This window comes from Austrofundulus limnaeus, unplaced genomic scaffold, assembly GCF_001266775.1.
Source record: "Austrofundulus limnaeus strain Quisiro unplaced genomic scaffold, Austrofundulus_limnaeus-1.0 Scaffold211, whole genome shotgun sequence".
NCBI lineage: Eukaryota > Metazoa > Chordata > Actinopteri > Cyprinodontiformes > Rivulidae > Austrofundulus > Austrofundulus limnaeus.
Window position 1 is genome coordinate 650,152 of NW_013952613.1, and position 3,352 is coordinate 653,503.

Here is a 3,352-nt window from a genome sequence, read left to right on the forward strand (position 1 = left end):
GTGTGGAAGTATTTTGTCCAGCGTAGTAGACATGGAGGATTGAAACAGCAAAAAAGTAAAAATATAAGAATAAATAAGCGATTAAATAAAATGATGACAAGAATGTAATAAAAACTCTTGTGTAGATGTAAAAATGCTTATTGTTAAAAAGCTGAAAAAGCTAAAGTTTAATGCAAATTTAAATGCAAAAGAAGCATAAAAAGCCTGAATTAGCAGAAAGAAGCTACAAGAAGCACAAAAATTACATTTTATAGGAATAGAAGAAAGCTGCTGAATTATGCGAAGCCCATCTTGTGACATGGGATTAAAAAAAAGATCACATGACCAAATAACGTGGCCATGACATAAGTATCGTGTTGTACGCATTATTAAGTCATGGGCCCGCAATAACGCATGACCACACATTATGGCGTGGGCATGCAATCATTTTATTTCTCCAGTGTCACCAGACGGGCTCTGTTAATTTATATCTGAAATATCAGAAAAATGAAATTGATGAAATTAGTAAATAAGCAGCTGAACAAGGCTAGTAGTAATCCAATGAATTCATGTTTTTATATATCTGATAAATCTTAAAAACAGGCATGTCTGAAGAGATAACAGTGTAGTAACAAAGAAAAGTTTTTAGGTTTTAAGGCTATTAGTAGTTAAAACTAGCAAAAGAAAGCTAAACGTAGCAGATACAAGTTGAAATTACCACACAGATGGTGGAGGGAGTCTAAAAGACTTCAAATCAGCATAAAGAAAACAAGTTCAAAAATGTGGCAATTTGCTGTAAAATAGCTAAAACAGAAAGTAGCTGAAATTAGCAGAATGCAACTGAAAGAAGTATATAAAATTTAAACTACTTGTAAGAAACAGAACAAAGCTCAAAAAGTAGAAATTAGCAAAGAAATAGCAGGAAGGAGCAGAAATATATCTGAAATAGCAGCAAAAGGCTAAAATTAGCAGGTAAATGTTGCAGAAATAAGTTGAATGTATTACAGTGTTTGTTATGGAAGCCCATTTCTGCCACCCTGATAAAAAAATAAAACTTGTATCTCATAATTATGAGATACTATCTCATTACTATCTCATTATTATGAGATACTATCTCATTACTATCTCATTATTATGAGATACTATCTCATTATTATGAGATAGTATCTCATAATTATGACTTAGCTATCTCATAATTATGAGATAGCTAAGTCATAATTATGAGATACAAGTTTTATTTATTTATTTTTATCAGGGTGGCGGAAATGGGCTTCCACAGTTTGTGGTGTAAAAAACGTCAAATTAGCAAAAAATAAATAAATGAAAGTACAAAAAAATGACAATATATTGTACAACAGCTGAAAGAGTTAACATATGCAGTAAGCAGCTAAAATGTAGCTAAAAATGCTGAAATTAGCACAAAGAAGTAGAAGAAGCACATTTGAAGAATTAAGCACAAAATGCTAAAATTGCCCCCAAAATGTGTATTTATCTTGAAAAACAATAATTTTAGATATTATCAGCTAATCATTAAATAAAATTGCAGCAAACAGCTGAAATGATCAGAAAGGAGTAGAATTTTAGCTGAAATAGCAGAAAAAAGCTGAAATTAGACAAAAAAACAGAGAGAAGAAGCTAAAATTAGCACTATGAAGTAAAAAGAGCATAGCCAAAAACTAAATATATCATTGTTCTATCTTATTTATGTGTACTGCCAAGTGGCCAGTGTAATAAAAGTGCAACAGAATACAAATAATAAACAATTTCAAAAGATTATGAACACAAAAGAGAAAGAAATAAATATTAAAAAATGACTAAATAAAAAAACTTAAAATTAAATAGTTATTTCTTTTATAAATATATGCTGTATAAAATACAAAATGGTACTTGAGTAAAAGTATTGGGACCTGTTGTTTTGTTTATTAATTTTTAATACATCTTTGGAAAACCACAACACCGTAAGAAGCTTTTATTGCACTGTGTAAAACTACAAAATAGACATGGAAATACAAAAAGATATATATGAACACAATGAATTTATCACTGTTTTTCCACATCAATGCCATTTGTTGCAGTTGTTTAAATTCCGACTGTTCATGAACGCCTCAGATCGAACACGCATGCGTAGCTTTTTCTTCAACCTGATTGGTCCGTTTCAAACACAGACCGGGACTCTGTTGTGTTTTAGCTAAGCCAGGCTAAGTTAGCACAAGAGAAATAAACACGTTCCCCTCTCGTTTCGTGATGTTTCACACGGTTTGAGCCCCAAGGTAAGTTTTTAAGCTTCGTGTCCGAGCAGAAAATATAAACGCACTTTCCTTTTTCAGAAACTTTAATGTCCTTTAATGATTTTCTGTTTTAGCCGTTGACAGGTGCAGACAGGTAGTCTTAGTTTCTAACCTCTTCACCAGCTTTATGACAGATTTACGTTTACCTTTAGTGTTTGAAGACATTTTCTAAGTTCCGAAGACTTAAGCTGGTATTATCAAATGCTAACGAACCGATGCGTTTCGCGATACATGACAAAAGCACACATCGAGACCTTTTTTAGTGAAGCTAATGATGCAGACTACTTGGCGAAAAAGGTTAAATTGAAATATTTTAACGTTAATTCTTTGACCACGTTTAGTTTACTGCTTTACAACCTTCATCTTACAGCTATTCCTGCATTGAAAATGCTTTATTTCCATGCTGTTGTAGAAAGATGATGGACTCAGACCCAAACAAGGCTGACAGACGAGGACAGGTTGAAGACGTGAAGAATGTGTCAATAATTAACATCCCACCAGATTTACAGGTAAGACTTGACATGGAGGGGAAACAATGGCGTTTAACAACAAATGAGCCAAAGGCAGAAGTGTTGCCTGCAAAATTAAGTCCACCACTCCTTCAAAAATAGTATCACTTATCAGCCAGGTGCATTAAACCAGTGGTTCTCAACCCTGGTCCTCAAGGCCCTGCTTCAACACAGCTGCTTTCAGTTGGTAACTAATTAGCAGGCTTTTGATGAACTGCAGTCACCTGAAGCAGGTGTGTCAAAGCAGGGAGACTTCTAAAACATGCAGGGCACTGTGCCGTGAGGACCAGGGATGAAAAACAAAGTTAACACAAAGACAGAAAGACATGAGCAGCAAAGAAACAACTCTTCTGCCCATATTCCTGGAAAGGGTTAATGTATGTACAGCGGGTAAAATAAGTATTGAACACGTCACCATTTTTCTCAGTAAATATATTACTAGAGGTGCTAATGACATGAAATTTTCACCAGATGTCAGTAACAACCCAAGTGATCCATGGCATGGGGAAAAAAGTATTGAACACATGAAGAAAGGGAGGTGTAAAAAGGCATGGAAAGCCAAGACACCAGCTGAAC

The 3,352-nt window shown here is 34.1% G+C and overlaps 1 protein-coding gene across 1 annotated transcript in view; it reads left to right on the forward strand.

Moving 5' to 3' along the window:
- Positions 1-2,133: 2,133 nt before the first annotated feature.
- Positions 2,134-3,352, forward strand: part of LOC106525092 (kinesin-like protein KIF20B) — a gene marked incomplete at its 3' end in the record, with an annotated part of 24,183 nt that continues 22,964 nt past the window's right edge. Inside the window, 2 exon segments of the mRNA XM_014019204.1 lie at positions 2,134-2,249; positions 2,680-2,776. Coding sequence (XP_013874658.1) covers positions 2,684-2,776 — 93 coding nt within the window.